This window comes from Myxocyprinus asiaticus, chromosome 48 (assembly GCF_019703515.2).
Source record: "Myxocyprinus asiaticus isolate MX2 ecotype Aquarium Trade chromosome 48, UBuf_Myxa_2, whole genome shotgun sequence".
Classification (NCBI taxonomy): Eukaryota; Metazoa; Chordata; class Actinopteri; order Cypriniformes; family Catostomidae; genus Myxocyprinus; species Myxocyprinus asiaticus.
Window position 1 is genome coordinate 6,724,933 of NC_059391.1, and position 16,800 is coordinate 6,741,732.

General features: G+C 39.0%; 1 protein-coding gene across 6 annotated transcripts in view; it reads left to right on the top strand.

The window, feature by feature from the left end:
- Window positions 1-16,800, top strand: part of LOC127437079 (protein BANP-like) — a 103,811-nt gene that overhangs the window by 66,558 nt on the left and 20,453 nt on the right. For 5 of the 6 annotated variants that reach the window (XM_051691726.1, XM_051691729.1, XM_051691731.1 and 2 more), the window contains one exon: window positions 6,842-6,982. In XM_051691726.1, coding sequence (XP_051547686.1) covers window positions 6,842-6,982 — 141 coding nt within the window. Of the gene's footprint in view, window positions 1-6,841; window positions 6,983-16,800 lie in introns of those variants that run through there. The other variant, XM_051691730.1, reaches the window with a different exon arrangement.

Here is a 16,800-nt window from a genome sequence, read left to right on the forward strand (position 1 = left end):
ACAGGATTGGGACTAAACAGCTGTGTGGCCTCAAGAAAGCCACTTGTAAGTGAGGCTAATCAGAAAAAAAGACTTACATTTTTTTAGGGAGCATAAAGATTGGACTATGGAGCAATGGAAAAAGGTCATGTGGTCTGATGAGTCCAGATTTACCCTATTCCAAAGCAATGGGCAAATCAGGGTAAGAAGGGAAGCGCATGAAGCGATGCACCCGTAATGCATAGTGTCCACTGTACAAGCCTCTGGAGGCATTGTTATGATCTAAGTTTGCTTCAGTTGGTCAAGTCTAGGCTCAGCAACGTTATGTGGCATTAAAATGAAGTCTGCAGAGTCTGAAGACTTTGTGGAGTGGTTAAACTCTTCTGTCATCAATACAAGATCTTGGCCAAAAATTAATGCAACTCTGGACAGAAATAAATGTTGTGACCTTGCAAAAGGCTGTCAAAACAATGCCACGATGAATGTACACCGTAATCAAAGTTAAATTGCATTTTCATTGCTACACAATCGCAGACGTTCTCCCAGCATCATAAAACTCTCATTGTATTATAAGTCGCACAGCTGAGCATACAAGCAAGCCTCACTCGCAGATTTCAAATTCCTGCTGTTGGAGTCGTGTTTGCTTTAACAAGTATTACTCAATGACTAGATCCCCAAAACGCCAGTTTTAATGTGGAAAAAGAGCATTTCCTTCTTTATGAGGCCTGATGGATGGTTTCAAAATGGCATATGTTGCAGTGTACTTTATTTTGATTGTCTTCACAAAAGTCTGGATGAGAAAGTTTCCAATTTTTAAGTAGGTGTAGTATACCCAGAGTGTATCTTTGATTTTTCTGATTCTAGTCCACATAGAATGGGAAATAGGAAATATAAATGAAATCCCTCAGCTGTGAATGCTTTTGTTCACATTAACTGTTCGTTTCATAGATGTTTGTGTGCACATACCTCTGTAGATGTGCATGTGTTTGTATTTAAGACCTGCTGGGCCTTTTTCAGTTGTTCTCATTCTATTCATCATTAACATTTAGTCTGTTCACACACTCTCAACTGGTTCTCAACTGGTTTTGCTCCAGGACCCAGATTTTACAATGGACATAAAGTGTCGACCCTACACAGTACCGATATTGTTCATCCTATAAAAGTAAACAAAAATGTTGTCAAAAACATTGAAATTTATTCATTTGATTCATTTGGTTAAATGCTCTCAGCTGCCAATAATTCACTGCCCAAAACACATTGTGGTTGACAACCACCTTGTATGTTTGTCCTTGTTGCAAGTGAACTTATATTTATTATAGTCTGGGTCATACTTTCTTTTAACTTGGTGTTATTTTGGACATTGTTTTGAGGATTAAGATATGGCACTCAACCTAGCCATGTTGGCATTTGTCTAAATTGGCTAGTTTCTACCAAGTGATGGATCAATTTGGGCAAAAATACTCTAGTCTGAATGGCAGAACATCCTTTGACATCAAGATAATAGTTGCGGTTTCTTTCAACAATTGAAATGCCTATTTATTGTAGCTTGGCTCGATTATATGGTTAGTTTTATTTCATTATTTGCAATTAGTATTGTTTTTTCCTCCTAATTACGACCTGAACAGACCTGTGATCGAAACAGACCTGCAGCCCATTTTGAGAACCAGCTGAGTTGAGATCCACTGCTCTACGTTATGTTTATCTCTAGCTTCATCACAATCATGTGCCATCATGTTTCATCTCATTTAAACCAGGCCGGCATCACATGCTCTAATTATTACACGAGATTTGTCTGGCAGCATAATCGTCCATTAGAGAACAGGAGATGCTGTGGTGAAGTTGGCACCATTTCCCCATGCCACTGAAGACATGCTGGGCATTGCATGGGTTCTGTATGACCTCTAAGCATGCCTGTGACTCAAGACTTCAAAGTCAACGTCTGGGCTTGAAACTGGGGTGGGGGTGGTGGCAAACTGGATCTGAAATTGGGGGTTAGTGTGGGATTTTTGTGCAGTGCAGCAGATTTTCCTCCTAATTGGGAGTGCATGTCAGTTCTGTTCCCAGTTGGGGAAACTCAGATTTGATTGTTTATGCCTGCACTGATGCTCAAAGGCGCTGATGTCATCAAGATGAGGCGGTGAGATGTCACAGCATGAAGTTGCAGAAGAATCCATAAGTGGTGGAGCCGTAAAGATTAGCTATAGTTTAGTCTGAAGTTGCACGCTTCATTTAAACTTTATCCTGAATGGCTGTTTTTGAATGAATGTTGTCCATGCGGAAATGGTCAATTACTGCAAGTGATACATTATTAACTCATAGTTCAGGTTTAAGATGCTAGTAATTGAAGAGGATTTGGAGGTTCCAAAACATCTGTAGTGGTTAGATCACGTGTAAACAATGATATGTTCAAACCTGCTTTGGAGAAATTGAACACAGTGTGCAATCATGCATGCGTATGCATGTGTTTGTGCTTGCTTGTTATGTGATGAGCAGGATCTTGGCACAGAATAGAGTTGTGTTTATGAGTGTTCAGCCGGAAACTGGGCTTTCCAACAGGCTATTATGATCCTGCACTTAGATGTAGACACATCAAATGTACTTTCATCAACCATATGGCAGAATCAGCATCCCTGATATGGAAATGCAGTTTATTTATTTATTTATTTATTTATTATTGTAAATCCCTGGCTTGATTTGAATTAGGCTTTGCGCAAGCACATAAACGTCTAAACCTAAGTATCTCGAAATTTCCAAATCTGCAATCAAGTGCAATCAACAACTTCTGTATTTTCATGTTTGCACTAGTAGACATGCAGTCTGACAATCGTGATTAGCCTGTTTTTCTGGGCAACTTGTAAGTGCCAATCAATTTCCTCACATTAATGGCATTCGTTTGCGATAGTCTTGGACTTTTGAACTTCCTAACAATGAAAAGAGAAGAAAAGATGAAAAACAATTATTATTAGGGTTGATGTCAGGCATCTGTATTCATTTTCTTTCTAGAAGCCATATAGAAAGTGAAAACATTAGCAGATTAAAATCTGCAGGAATTTTGATTGTTTAAATATTCAAGAGAGTGGTGATTGATATGGCAATAAAGTGTTGAAAGGAACAGTCAGCAAGGATTGACAGGAAGGAAAATATTAACAGTCTTAGAAAGGAAAGCATAGTGAATAATTTACATAAGGATTTTATGTACGTAAATAATACGTAAATAATCACAGATGCCAATCGTTTCCATATTAAAGTCATATATTAGCTGAATCTTGCCTTTCACTCGCAAGAGGTAGGATTTTGAGGAAAAATGGCCAACTATGCCAGCAGCAGTGATGGGAAGTAGCTAACTAGCAACATTACTAATTTTAGGGACATTCACACTGACAGCGATTTGCATCGACAAAGTGACCGTACGTCGTTAATTTTCAGCTAATGCTGGCAATCTGAACTTTATGCAAATGAGCAGTGACACAGTGTAGCAACTACCAATGGGAGTGCTTACAGTGGAGTTCATGTGATCCTCTTCTTGGATCTTACAATTGGATACAGCAGTTTAGTAGCAAGCAACAGTGCAGCGATTTAATCGTTGTCTGCTAAAATCAAGTTCTCCTCAACTGAAAACTCTCTTCATAAACTGCAGGCCTTTTTACTAGCCTCTGGAATTTACCTAGTTTATTTTGGTTGGTATTTACATTCCAACCTTGCGAGGCGCAACAGAAGCTGACTGATCAAATAACAGAGATGGAGAGAAAATATCCAGACTCCCGATTCATAATTATGGGTGATTTTAATAAGGCAAAACTCAATCAAGAACTCCCTAGCTGTGTCTCATTTCGAAGGCTGCGTGCTAGGTAGGACGCGTCCTTTGAAGGCTGCAGTGTACTGAGCGTCTTCCTTTAAACAAGCCTCGTTTAAACGAGACGGCCTTTATAGGACAAACGGAAACGAAACATAACATGGTTGCTATGACAGCACGCCGCTCATTAACAAGCGAGAGCGCTTTGAGTGAGAAGGGAACAAAGTCAATTTAGAAGGGAATGTATGAGGTACATTTTAAGAGAGTTATAATGATGTAAATTGAAAAAATAGATTTTACAGGTGTACTTTTAGTCTAATACTTTATTTTAATTATATATTAATATAATTATACATATTTTATACTCTGTACCCAACTACTGAGGTACTTCAGCTTGGGAATTAACATAAATTGCGTTTGAACATCATATTTACGGGCAAATTGGCATAATTTTTTTAGAAATTTCCGTTGAAGCAAAGAATTGTGGGTTGTGAGTGCCCTTACGAAGGATACACCCCATGCATCCTCCGAATTCCCGTGAAAGAAGGTCGCAGGCTGCATTCAAAGTGTCCTACTCGCTTTTCTGAAACGAGACAGCTTCGATGACGTATGCGGCCGACAAATGCGACCTCCGGAGGACGCAGCCTTCCAAACGAGACACAGCTCCTAAACACAGGCAACACATCACATGCTGCACAAGAGAAGGAAGAACGCTAGATCATTGTTTCACAGCAATAAAATGCACGTATCGCTCGGTTTCACGGGCCGCTCTGGGTAATTCTGATCATAAGATTCATCTCATCCCAACATTCAGGCATAAACTGAAAGATGCATTCTTATGTCTGTCAGTTTTATTTTTGTTAGTCTATGTACACATGCCTCAGATGGATGCTTTTGGGGTGTCTTACTGTGGTTTTTGGCATATTTTCAGTGTCTCTAGCCATAAACGCTGCATTTTTAGGATGCTGTGTAAAGTTAAATGTAGTTTCAAACGTAAAAAAGTGTCTCCGGACCTCTGCACTTGGCTTCATCCAGCTGTCTATAAACAACTGACGTTTTTTTTGCCTGTACAGCTGCATTTTGCCTGTACAGCTGGAGCTGCGTTGACTGTCCCCTGCTGATTGCAACTGGTAAAAATATAATGTATTTTTACCAGTTGCAAGTCGTACTTCAAACTTGAATCTCTCCATTATTTTGGAATTTATGCATGCTCAGGAGGGATGATTAATTTCGTTATTTTTTAAAGGCGGGTGCACACTGTACGATTTATAATAGTCCTTTACGATTGTTGCTTGTCAGACTGTACGAAATGAACGCACTGATATCGCCATGGCACACTGTGCAACATTATGTCAGACTGCACGATATACATCGTAGCTGACTGTGGATCCTGATCAGTGAACGTGACTCACATTACGGGAGTGTTGCGGAATAGAAGCGAAACGGCAAAATTTGCCCACCATGGAGGAGCATTTTTTTCTCTCTCTCTGAAAGTCAGGACATCAGCATTTCCGTTGCTCCAATACCACTCCATCACGAGCATAGGCTAACATTTACAAGAAAGATGGATTTTGTCAAATAGGCCTATAATAAGACAGCTTGATCACAAATACAGAAAATTACAGATGCTGAGAATGAATGAGAGTGCGGGAGAGCAAATATTCATTGCGGAAATAAAAAGACTTGTGGCCCAAAATATTACAAACTTCTCCGTTCACATTGGAGAAAACAAAAAAGGTGGGTTATAGTACGTCTTTCTCCCCTTTTAGATTAGCAACCTATAGGCCACGCAAAATTTCGAAAATTCATAAAGGCTGATAATATATCATGCTTGCAAATTCCCTATGGATGATGCACAAACATGACATAGATTTCTATAATTTTATCCAACTGTATTTGCTGATTTGGATTAAAACGTCCCATAAATACTTACCAGTATAAATTGTTACATTTTTCTATTTTCTATTATTTATTTATTTATAAATAAAATTGGTGTGATGTGAATCTTAACTAAAGAAGTTTACAGATGTTTAAAGTAAATTTATGAAAAGTAAAATAGTAATTAAAATAACGTTGTAAAGAAAATGCATGATAAATGTAAAGAAAAAAAATAAAGAAAATGCAATCATTTATTTATTTTCATTTTGTAGTCTAAGCTCTGTATTTATTTAATTCAGAGAATAATGCTTTCATATTGCTGACATGTTACACTTTTCTCCAAGTAATTTCTGCTTATTTATTTATTAATTTTTTTTATATATTAAATGAAAAGTAGAAAAAATATTGAAAGAGCTTGAGTAGAGTGATAACTGGGCACAAAGGTTGCTATGGTGCAGACCCGGAGCAGATTTCTTTTGAAGTGAATTGGGGTGCGAGTGAGGAGCGGAATATCTAATTTGGTTGTCATAATAGCAGTCACACTATACGGCTGCGATACTAAATTTCTGACACTGCCAGTACTTCGTCGGATGCTGAAGATCATCGCAAATGCTATTAATCGGCCGTCTTTGAACATGTCACACTGAACGTTGTAAGATTGCCGATTTTGCCCTGCGACGACAGAAAGCCTTTGGGATTCCTGAAATTTGTCTCAGACGGCAGAATCGTGGCCAAAAACGTACAGTGTGCACCCGCCTTAACACATAATTTTTTATATAATTAATCACACTGAATTAATGTGTTAATTCAAAAGCCTTAATTTTATCCAAACTGACTTACAAAATAAGTGATGAGAAGTGCCCAATACAAAGTTCCAAAATTGCTTAGAAGAGCTAATAGTTTAGAGAACAGTGCCACAGCTTGCAGTACATTTTGATTTTGAGCATCTGTAACTCCAATTTGATAGTCCCACTACTCACAGAAAGCACTGAAATTGGTACCATCGTCACATAGGAATGATGCTCACAAAAATTAGTGTTTAGTGATGCTGGGAAATTTTAGCAGTGTGTTTGAACTCGAGTGTCAGAGGCAGACACAAAACACATGTATAAACAAATACAGGACTGAGTGATTGATTTCTAACTGTGTTACTGTTAACTGAGCGTTCCCTTTTTTTTTCTGTTTCTCAAGGTTCTAAGAGGACCGCAGCTCATCGCTGTGGCATCGGCCGATGGGACCAGCGGAGTTGACGCATCTCCTCTGCAAGCTAATGATATTCAGGTGCAATACGTCCAGCTTGGAGCGGTCACCGACCACACCGGCACAGTACAAGTGAGATAAGCTAAAACATCCACATAGACAACTTATAGTAATAAAGCAGTCACGTTATGAGCAATTGAGTTTTCCTTGATCTTTTGAAATAAGAGTTCATTGAACTATGAAAACATACTTAGACATTTAGAACTCAAACCGTCCACTCAAGTCCACAAAAAGCATTTATGGAATCTATGTTGCAAAAAAGGTGGTCTATACTTCCACAACTTTACATGTCAATGAGTGCTTTTTCATGCATGATCTTACAGCAAATATGCTTATGAAGCCTGTAATGTCATGATTTTTGCCTATTACCCCGATTTCACATTGCACATAAACACCTTTTCCGTCGTTCTTAACGTCTTATCCAATGTGCACTAGTGCTGTGTTCATACCCATTTACTTTTTGAAGTCAAAAGCTGAGAATTACCCATTTATTTAAAAATGTAAATGCATTATTTTTTTTTATTTTTTTTTTTTTGAATAAGCTGATTTTTGGTAACGAGTAGATTGATGTGCATGTACACGCACTCATTGTATTGAGTGATCAGAAACTTGGCCTGCCCAGGAGGAGGCAGGATTTATGCTATGATTCCTGACAACAGAAGAACTAACGGTAATGGATGAGAAAATTTGTCAAAGCTTGTGATGTTCCTAACTGTGTGTAGAACCTGCCGCTCTGCATACGTTTGTGAAGTATCCTAATGTTAGAAACCTGATTTCGCAAAAAAGGAAACTAATTAAAAGAACCTAACAGTAACAAGGTGCAAAGCACAGCAGCAAAAAAACAGACTTTTTAATTCTTAGTGCCAGAGAGAGGGGCAGAAATGGTAATGATGAAGTAAAATATGCTTGTTGCTTAATTTTCAGTCCCTCCAGAATTCTTGCAAATTCAACCAGTCTCTGCATTATTTGCGGCAGCTTGCAATTTTTTATAATTTCCGCAAATTTTCCGCAAAAAAACGTAAATCTGAGGGAATCCCATTGCTTTCCTTCATGTTTGAACTTTCACAAGACCGCAGACAGCACACATACATCACAGCTAGCTTTTAATCTTCACCCTGCGTGCTGCAAATGAGACACAAAAACCCGCATTTATACAAAGAATCCCTAACATTCACTTAAAATCCCCATTAGTTGTGTAGTAAAATGTGATTTGAATTTTAAGTGCTTAATACAGTAGGCTACGAATCAGAAAATAGCAATATGCTTAAATGCTGATAATAAATGTTCATAAATGTTTTTTACTAAAATAAAAAAGTCACATATATACAAATATGCAACATAATATATGACAAAAATTGCCATTTTCATAAAAAAAAAAAAAACATTGTGGAATTTTAATTTGTACGTAAATATATGAACTCTAATTGTATTTGTTTGGATATGGCCATATATCAGATTTCAATATTAGACAATGTAATATTTGCAACAGGCTTGCTAACTGCATAGAAAGTTATTGTGCACTAAAATATTTACATGTAATTGCATTTACAATGTAATTAACACAATTATAGAGGTTATAATGATGATTTGTGTGTTTTCACTGCAAAACAACACAAAAAAATACCACAAATTGCATCGCAAAATTTGAGAAATGCCACAGCAAGTCATTTTGGGCCGCAAAAATCAGGAAAAAGTGCCGCGAAATCCTGGTGGGACTGATTTAATATGTTCTTTACTAATATTATCAGTGGGTCAGAGGAGAAAAGTAAATAATATAAAAGAGTAATATTTTGACCACTTTAGTGTTTTCATCAGCAACATTATCTGTTGCTTGTAACCGCAAAAGTTTTATTTCAGGAAGGAATGTTTTCTGTCTCAAATCGACCACCAACTTCGCACAGGTGTCATCTAGGGATAGATCCAAGTGCTAAAGGGACACTAGTCTGCACATTGAATTTCATCTCTGATCAACTCTGACCTATGATGAGCACCCATGCTTTGCCATTTTTCAGTATTGGCCAAATGGAAAGGGACATGTTTGGCCTATACATTTCAAACTCTATATCTTATCTTTCGCCATGTGTTCTTTCTTAAAAAAAAAAAAAAAAAACGTGGGCAGCAAATTTAACCTGCTCTTCGCTCTCACATCTGCTAATCAGCAGCCCAGATCAGTTTGTTTTTCCTCTGAATAATAAATAGCCGCCAGTTGTCCTTTTCCCCCTTCTATTTTCTCATTTTTATCCCTTTTTTCCATCTCACGCTCTCTCTCTGTCAAACCCTCAACATGTTCAAACCCTCCTTGATCTGTGTATTTACTCTAATCACTTCCCCATGATGCGTTACCGTGTTTCAGAGACGCTATATGGCATTCACGCGTACTCAAACACACTTAGAGGTTTGACAATCATTACAGGTCACCACATTTACCCTGCTACTCTCACATGTTTGATTCATGTGAAACTTCATTGTAATTTTGAAGGGGGTTCAGAGCAGAGTATGTAGGTTGAATGGTTTCCTCTCAGTGCTCAAAAAATTTTCTAATCACTCCGCTCCAACTCCACTCCAGGATTTAAATTTTTCCACTCCTTGAAGTGAAAGAAACTCTGTTCTGAGTTGGCTCCATAGCAAAATTTGCACCTTGTTAATAGGGCTGGGTAATATTGATTTTCCGATGCATCACTATCTTCATTTGTACAATCTTGATACTGATTCTTAAATTCCAAGATCAATCGTTTAGTCTTTGCATCAACCCTCTATGAAGCAAGTTAATAATTTGCAAATGCGACTAAAACTATCTGTGATTAGCCACTGGCTGGTACATTTTCAGATTTCACTCACCAGTAATTGAGTAGTGTTATGACGAAGAAGTTCAGCAGCGAGATCCTTTCACAAGTTGTTGAGAGTAAAATTTGGTTTGACTCGTTCCAAAAGCCGAGGCTGCAGTGGGCACAGGCTCACCAAAACTGTACAGTTAAAGACTGGGAAAACATAGCCTGGTCTGATAAATCCCGATTTCTGCTGAGGTACACAAATGGTAGGCCCACTTTAGCCTCAGTTTTCTGTTCTTGGCTGACAGAAGTGGAACCCAACGTGGTCTTCTGCTGTTGTAGCCCAGCTGCCTCAAGGTTCGATATGTTGTGCATTCTGAGATGTTAGTCTGCTCACCACAATTGTACAGAGTGGTTATCTGAGTTATCGTAGACTTTGTCAGTTCGAACCAGTCTGGCCATTCTCCGTTGACTTCTGTCATCAACAAGATGTTTCTATCAGCAGAACTGCCGCTCACTGGATGTTTTTTGTTTTTGGCACCATTCTGAGTAAATTCTAGAGACTGTTGTGTGTGAAAATCCCAGGAGATCAGCAGTTACAGAAATACTCAAACCAGCCCATCTGGCACCAACAATCATGCCACGGTCCAAATCACTGAGATCACATGTGATTTTATGCACTACACTGCTGCCACATGATTGGCTGATTAGATAATCGCATGAATAAGTAGGTGTACAGGTGTAGCTAATAAAGTGGTCACTGAGTATATTCAGTGTGTATATATATATATATATATATATATATATATATATATATATATATATATATATATACTACCGGTCAAAAGTTTTGAAACATTTACTCATTCTTTATTATAATTTCTTTTTCACATTTTAGAATAATAGTAAAGTCATCAAAGCTATGGAATAACAGAAATGGAACTATGGGAATTATGTTGTGACTAAACAAAATCCAAAATAAATCAAAACTGTTTTATTTTAGCATCTTCAAAGTAGTCACCCTTTGCCATATATATATATATATATACACACACACACACACACAGTATATATATGCAATATAAAATATGCAATTTTAAGACATGCATGGATTTGTAAACTAATGATTCTTTCAATATTTTTAACTGTTAACTTCTTTCAAATGTTTTTATTTTTTTATATCACGAATGTTTGTGATATAAATATGTGCTAAGTGAAATTGTGTTTCCACAATTTCCGTACAGTTGCAAGGCTGATGTATTTCAATATGTGACAGGAACACTTCGACGTGTTTACACAAATCTTTTTAAATTCATTAACAAATTTCTAGTCTTTACTTCAGACACATCGGGTTCGTCCATCATTAATTTTCATGAAACATTTTGTAATAATGAATGTTGTCTCTCAGATAATTTTTCTGTCATTCTGACCACTAATAGTCTATTAAACACTGTGTTTAACAAGTGGTAAATTCTTGCAGTTTAATTATTAACATGTTGAGGCGTGTTATGCTTATGATGGAGCTTTATTGGAGCAACATTGTAGCGAGAGTTAACAAATACATTGAAAAGAAACACTCCTGGCTCCAGGCAAAATCACGCAATTCTGCTTCTTCTCCACACTGTTCTCTTAAGCTGGGTCAAAATATCAGTTTTTCAGAGTAATCTCCATTTTCATTTGAACGATCCATATATGGATTCTTAATATCTTAAATATAGATTTTTTTACTTGTAAATTTTACTTCAGTTTTGGTTGAGTTAATTATTAGATCTGTTAAATATTTTGCAATTGAACTGCATAGTTTATCCTGTTGTTTTTAATTTTTAAAAATTAATTTTTAAAATTAATATTTTTTGTAATGTACCAAGTTAAAAGGATCCCTACAGCATTAACTGAGAGATAAAATCTTTCATGTGTAAGTGAAATGGACCTTATAAATTAAATGTACCCAGATGAATCAGAATGAAATCCAGTCTGAATCAAATCGAGCGCTTGTGAATCAGAATCGAATTAAATCTGCAAATCTATATAGATACCCAGCCCTTCCACACACTCACTCTTGTTTAGAAACACATATACACTTTGACATGCAGGAAACAGCAAAGTCTGTTGTAACCTCTCAAGACATAGGCACTGCATCTAGATGGATGCATTCTGCATTTCATTAGAAATGAATGATGGCAGACTTTTCACTGTTCTTTGTTGTGGCCCTCCTTCATTTTTGAACATGTGTTCACAAACACTCCAAAAACACTAATGCCACTAACACGCACCCCCAGTATGGCTTTTGTGAACATGAATGTGAGCTATTTGGTAACAGGGAGGAGAGCTAGGCCTTTACCACAGTTGCCCTTTAAAGTGGTTAGGCTGGTACAACCAAAACATTTATAGAGGGTGACCTCGGGGTGCTTATGGTTTAAATAATTTTAAAGGGCATTTTCTGCCTAATGTGATCCATTGCTAATACTTCATGCAACCAAAGACAACGTTAACAAAATGTTGTTCTGATCAGGGCTGCTCAATTAAGGCAAAAATCATAATCACGATTATTTTGGTCAATACTGAGATCAAATCAAATCAAATCAAATCACTTTATTGTCACACAGCCATATACACAAGTGCAATGGTGTGTGAAATTCTTGGGTGCAGTTCCGATCAACATAGCAGTCGTGACAGTGATGAGACATACGCCAATCTACAATAAACATCAAATTAACACAACACAATTTAAACATCTGTTATACATAATTAAACTCGACTTAAAACATCAAATTAACACAGCACAATTTAAACATCTGTTATACATAATTACACAACTTAAAACATCAAATTAACACAACACAATTTAAACATCTGTTATACACAATTACACTCAACAATATACAATAATAACATACATTGCACAGTATACAATATGCTGTTTTTGTTTTTTTTTTTTTTTTTTTTTACTATATAGATACTATATAGATACACATTATTCAATAAAAATTAAAATATATATGAAAAAAAGTATATATATAGAATGTACAGTATTGTACTGTATTGACATTCAGGCTGTCGGTTGATAGTCAGTTGTTAAGAGAGACATAATATAATGACAGTAATTTAATTTATGACAGTCCGGTGTGAGATAAAAGAGTAATAAAGTGCAGGGATGATGTATTTTGATCGTGGGAGATCAAGAGTTCAGAAGTCTGATTGCTTGGGGGAAGAAGCTATCATGGAGTCGGCTGGTGCGTGTCCTGATGCTGCGATACCGCCTACCTGATGGTAGCAGTGAGAACAGCCCATGGCTCGGGTGGCTGGAGTCTCTGATGATCCTCCGAGCTTTTTTCACACACCGCCTTGTATATATTTCCTGGAGGGAGGGAAGCTCACCTCCGATGATGTGTTTGGCAGTTCGCACCACCCTTTGCAGTGCTTTGCGGTTGTGGGCAGTGCTATTGCCGTACCAGGCGGAGATGCAGCCAGTCAGGATGCTCTCCACAGTGCAGGTGTAGAACCGTGTGAGGATGTGGCGGTTCATTCCAAACTTCCTCAGCCGTCTCAGGAAGAAAAGGCGCTGATGAGCCTTCTTCACAACGACTTCAGTGTGGACGGACCATGTGAGTTCCTCAGTGATGTGGACACCCAGGAACTTGAAGCTGCTGACTCTCTCCACTGGTGCTCCATTGATGGTGATTGGACTGTGTTCTCTGTCTTTTCTCCTGAAGTCCACCACAAGCTCCTTTGTCTTACTGACGTTGAGGGAGAGGTTGTGCTCCTGACACCAGTGTGTCAGAGTGTGCACCTCCTCTCTGTAGGCTGTTTCATCATTGTCAGTGATCAGACCTACCACCGTCGTGTCATCAGCAAACTTAATGATGGCATTGGAGTTATGTGTTGCCACACAGTCATGTGTGTACAGGGAATACAGTAGTGGGCTGAGAACACAGCCCTGCGGGGCTCCAGTGTTGAGGGTCAGTGATGAGGAGATGTTGCTGCCTATTCTAACCACCTGGCGTCTGCTTGACAGGAAGTCCTGGATCCAGCTGCACAGCGAGCTGTTTAAGCCCAGAGCCCGGAGTTTCTCATCTAGCTTGGAGGGCACTATGGTGTTGAATGCTGAGCTGTAGTCTACAAACAGCATTCTCACATAAGTGTTCTTTTTTTCCAGGTGGGAGAGAGCAGTGTGTATTGTAGATGCAATGGCATCATCAGTGGAGCGGTTGTTACGGTAAGCAAACTGCAGCGGGTCAAGATTGAGTGGTAATACAGAGCAGATGTAATCTCTGATTAGTCTCTCAAAACATTTGCTGATGATGGGGGTCAGAGCAACAGGACGCCAGTCATTTAAACAAGTTATTTTCGATTGTTTTGGAACAGGCACAATGGTGGATGTTTTAAAGCATGTGGGGACTACAGACAAAGAGAGGGAAAGGTTGAAAATGTCCGTAAAAACACCAGCCAGCTGGTTCGCGCACGCTCTGATGACGCGGCCCGGAATGCCGTCTGGACCCGCGGCTTTGCGGATATTCACCCGTCGGAATGATCGGGTTACATCCGCTACAGAGACGGAGAGTGAACTAACCTCTGTAGCTTCGGCCGTGAGAGCTCTCTCCGCGAGGGCGGTGTTATTTCCCTCGAAACGAGCATAAAAAGTATTTAGCTCATCCGGTAGAGAGGCAGCGGTGTTCATGGCGGAGTTTTTATTCCCTTTAAAGTCCGTGATGATGTTAATTCCCTGCCACATGCTTCTAGAGTTGGTGGTGTTAAACTGTCCTTCAATCTTACTCCTGTACTGGCATTTTGCTGTTTTGATAGTTTTTCGGAGGGCATAACTGGCTTGTTTATGCTCCTCCGCGTTCCCGGAATTAAAAGCGGAGGTCCGCACATTAAGTGCTGCGCGAACATCGCTGTTGATCCACGGCTTCTGATTCGGATAGATTCGCACAGTTCTGGTCGGAATCACTTCCTCTACACACGTTCTGATGAAGCACATTACGCTATCAGCGTAAAGCTCGATGTCGTCATCAGAGGCGGACCGGAACATCTCCCAGTCCGTGCGATCAAAACAGTCTTGTAGCGTAGAGTCTGATTGGTCCGACCAGCACTGGATCGTTCTGAGGGTGGGTGCTTCCTGTTTCAGTTTCTGCCTGTAAGCGGGCAGAAGCAGAATGGAAGAGTGGTCCGATTTTCCAAATGGTGGGCGGGGGAGGGATTTGTAGCCATCCCGGAACGGAGAGTAGCAATGGTCCAAAACCCGGTCCCCTCGTGTGTTGAAACTAATGTGCTGGTGATATTTTGGTGCGACTGATTTTAAACTGGCTTTATTAAAGTCCCCGGTCACAATGAACGCGGCCTCAGGGTGCGCGGTTTCCTGCTCACTTATACTCCCATACAGTTCCTTGAGTGCCCGGTCTGTGTCGGCTTGTGGGGGGATGTACACAGCAGTGATAATGACCGCTGTGAATTCCCTCGGTAGCCAGAATGGTCGACACAGAAGCATAAGAAATTCCAGATCAGGAGAACAGAAAGACTTGATAGAATGTATGTTCCTCTGATCACACCAGGATTTGTTGATCATAAAACATACACCACCTCCTCTAGTTTTACCTGAGAGGTCTTTCGCTCTGTCCGCTCGGAGCATGGAGAACCCCGCGGGTTCAATGGCTGAGTCTGGAATCTCCGCAGACATCCAAGTTTCCGTAAGGCAGATAACGCAGCAGTCCCTCGTCTCTCGTTGGAAAGAGATCCGCGCTTTCAGCTCGCAGAGCTTGTTATCCAGAGACTGAACATTTGCCAGTAGAATAGTGGGTAGCGGGGGTCGATTTGCGCGGCGTCTTACTCTGATGAGAACGCCGGCTCTGTTTCCCCTTTTCCTCCTGCGTTTCCGCGGCCGTGCTGCCCAGACAAAGGGCTCCGCTTGCGTGTTTGTAAACAGCGGGTCGGCATTGAGGAATGTGAAGTCCGGAATGTGAAGTCCGGAAGATCACAATTATTTAACACGATTACTCATTGACTTTGGAAACATCATGCATTTATTGAACTTTTTTTTTTAAACTTGTCTTTTTAGCAATGGATTTCCTTGAACTTGAAATGTAAACTGCACTGTGTAGGGGAGGAGGCTATTGTCATATGATAATTATTTTATGTTATGTATGGTAGTCAAATAAAGAAAAGCCCCCATTGTCATCATTGACAGCAGGGATGCTCACACTTCTATGGAATAAGATCTACTTTTTCATCATGTTATTGCAGCAAGATCTGCCATGTACAATAAAGGCTATACATTATCACAATACCAAAATTTCAGTAGTTGGTAGTGAAATTCGACAATTCTCAATACCAGCTTCAAAACCACAACAAATAATAACACTAACTAATATGTTATTTATGGAAGAGTGGTTCCAAGTTCTTAATTATTCAAGACTAGTAAACAGTCAGTAATAAAATAACAATAAAAAACAGCAATGAATAGAAATGGATAATAGAACAAATTAAGAAAATTCAGTGCTTTTTTTTAACTGCAGTAGGCTATCAAGTATTCAAGTAAACATTCTGAATGAAATGCAACATAAAACTGTTACTGCTCTTCACTGTATGATTATAATACATTAATTCTTTTAAAGCTACTAAAGTTATCCAGTCAGGAGCAGTGAGTGTTTTCTCGTTATGGTTGTTTGATTATTATATTGACACACTAGGCAGCAGCAGGCCTATTAGCTTACATTTATACTTACAAATCTGACATTTTAATACAAGTCTGCTTTTTTCTCTGCTGTTTACATTCACTTTAGACATCACTCTCTGTGTTTACATGAATACATCACCAAGACGGGCATTTTGGCAGAATTTTTAAATGTATTTGTCCGTTCAGGCGCGCATTAGCGTGAGCATTTTCGGAACTCACGCACATTTTCAGCACACGCACATACGCTGCCTGTCAATCAAACAGGGCGCCGCTGTTACTAGATCGCTAGCCAATTTTAAAATTACATGCTCCGGATACCTTTCAACAGCAGAATAAGAATATGAACTTTCTAATAAGTGACACAGGCCTAGGCTATCACAAATATAGCTGGTAATTTTTTCGTTATTAACGTTTTAATCAGTCTGCTTGTAAGTAAAATTCTTTTTCAA